Source organism: Pundamilia nyererei, unplaced genomic scaffold (genome assembly GCF_000239375.1).
Source record: "Pundamilia nyererei isolate P.nyererei 1_Seehausen unplaced genomic scaffold, PunNye1.0 scaffold00008, whole genome shotgun sequence".
NCBI lineage: Eukaryota > Metazoa > Chordata > Actinopteri > Cichliformes > Cichlidae > Pundamilia > Pundamilia nyererei.
Genome location: NW_005187409.1, coordinates 4,850,301 through 4,852,443, shown reverse-complemented (window position 1 = coordinate 4,852,443; position 2,143 = coordinate 4,850,301). Strand labels below are relative to the sequence as shown.

Sequence of the window (2,143 nt, the reverse complement as noted above, 5' to 3'; positions counted from 1 at the left end):
TTTTTAATTTGGGCTACTTAAATTTATTTTGGGCTACCAAAAACTGAAGAGTGCCGGCCCAAAGGGCTACCAGGGATTTAGAAATTTTGCGAGCCCTGCCCTGGTTAAATAAATGATTAGCTAATGCTGTATGGTTTGCTGGTCATATTCCTTGGATAGATTCTCCAGATGAAAGGGTAAAATCATATCCTTAGTTGAGCTAATAGTGAATAGTGTGTCAATTACACTCTCATTAAAAACCAAAGAGAAAGCTGTGTAATTGTCTGCTACTTCACTCACTATAACTACTATAAAACTACTATAAACCCACAGGAACCTATTCCCACTCACCTCTGTCTTAATGTTTAATATGCAGAGAAGAGCAGATGACAGAAATGAGACACAACTAATTATATGACAATTACAGCAAAACATGGAATCTCAGCTCTAAATATCAAGAAAAGTGTGTTTAAAGCAAAGTGGTTTCTGTTAAATTTAAGTCACAATAAAATACATACCTCCAACCCATCAACATAGGCCAGGATGTTAGGGTGACGCAGTGTCTTCATACGCTTGAAGGCAGCCTTGGCGAGCTGGGTCTGCTGCTCTGTGCCCTGAGCCACCTCGTATACAAACACAGACACTGGCTCTCCAGTGGTCTGAGGAGAAAGATTGGAGTAAGAGTAGCCAGTTATAATTACTCCATTGCTCTTAATTAAGCCAATATTTTGTGGTTGTAGTCCAAGTCTAAAATTTTACTCCAACTTGAGTATGCATGTTACTAACAGACATCACTACTTGCATGCCATTTAATTTTGTGTCTCTCCAGTATTTTCTGTTTTGCCCTGTTCTCTCTATACTCTACTTTATCCATTCTCTTCTCTTTTTCTTCAACTTTAACTGATCATGGCAGATTGCTGCCCCACCCTTAGCCTGGTTCTGCCGGACATTTCTTACTTCACACTACAGCCAAGTACAGCACACAGGGGATCATCTGACTGCTGGGTTTTTTCTCTAATATCATAGGGTCTTTACCTTACAGTGTAAAGCCCTTGAGGCCACTGTTGTTGTCATTTGGTGCTATACAAATAAAACTAAATTAATCTGAAGTGAAGCTATCCTCTTCAAACAGACTACTCCCATTTTCCTTCCATTGTAATATTTCACTGGTGTTATAAATTTACAGGTAATATTATCATAGCTATATTTAAGCAATTATAATAGGAAAAAAATCTACATTCACCCTACAATCAAAATTCCAGAAATTAGGGTAAATTATGTACTAGCTTGACTTACACCAACACTCCCATTTCATCGGACTGATGTGAACAGTATCGTGGCCTTACATCTGTGCTGTATTAAATATAGATATAAATGTAGCCATCGTGCAGAAAATATTACCAGTAAGAAGTAACTGTCAGTACTGTATACAGAATTTTGAAAAGACATTTAATGTGACTGAGGATGACGAAAGTAGGAAGTTTGGGCTCGGCTGCCCGCGGTGAAGATGATGACACTGAGATTATAGCTTTCCGCTTCTCGGTGATAATAATGAAGCAGTGGGTTGTATGCAGTGCTGTCTGCAGTTAAGACGGAATCTTTCATTCCTGAAATAAAGCATTAACTTTAAAACAGCTCAAATAAGAGCCGTTACTCGGCTAAAACGGGTGACGTGGCGAGAAATACGTGTCTGCCTCTGGGGGTAAACAAAAAGCCTGAGCTAGGCTAGTCAGCGACAATTATCAGACAGACAGACCAAGCAAAAGAAAAAAAATGACTACCAAGACTGACTGACTGAATGAACGAATGAATGAATGAAAAACACCCGAAAAACGCTAACAGAGCTGACATTTAATCTGAAGGCTAAATCAAGCTCTAAAGCTGACTTGTCAGCTTATTGGCAGGCCCCACAACCGATCGAGCTAACGCTGACTGCTAGTGCATCAGCAGCAGCGGGATGCCGCTTTTACCTTTCGCTTTCCCCGGTGTAGAGTCCATATTCCGGACTTTTCCTGGCTGTCTGGAAGAAGTTCATACGCAAAGTCTTTCACGGGATCCCTAGCGAAAAAGGACCACATCTCCCCTTAGCTCCGCACTTCATCAAACACACAGCGACAGGTGAACTACACAGTGCTAGCTAGCGACTGGCACGGATGTTAAATGC

The 2,143-nt window shown here is 40.7% G+C and overlaps 1 protein-coding gene across 1 annotated transcript in view; it reads right to left on the bottom strand.

Moving 5' to 3' along the window:
- scyl1 (SCY1-like, kinase-like 1) overlaps positions 1-2,143 on the bottom strand; it is an 11,956-nt gene extending 9,813 nt beyond the window's left edge. The window contains exons 1-2 of the mRNA XM_005723082.1: positions 1,950-2,143; positions 498-638 (exon numbers count right to left, since the gene is read on the bottom strand). Of these exons, the coding sequence (XP_005723139.1) occupies positions 498-638; positions 1,950-2,057 (249 nt within the window). The 5' untranslated portion in view covers positions 2,058-2,143. The remainder of the gene's footprint in view (positions 1-497; positions 639-1,949) is intronic.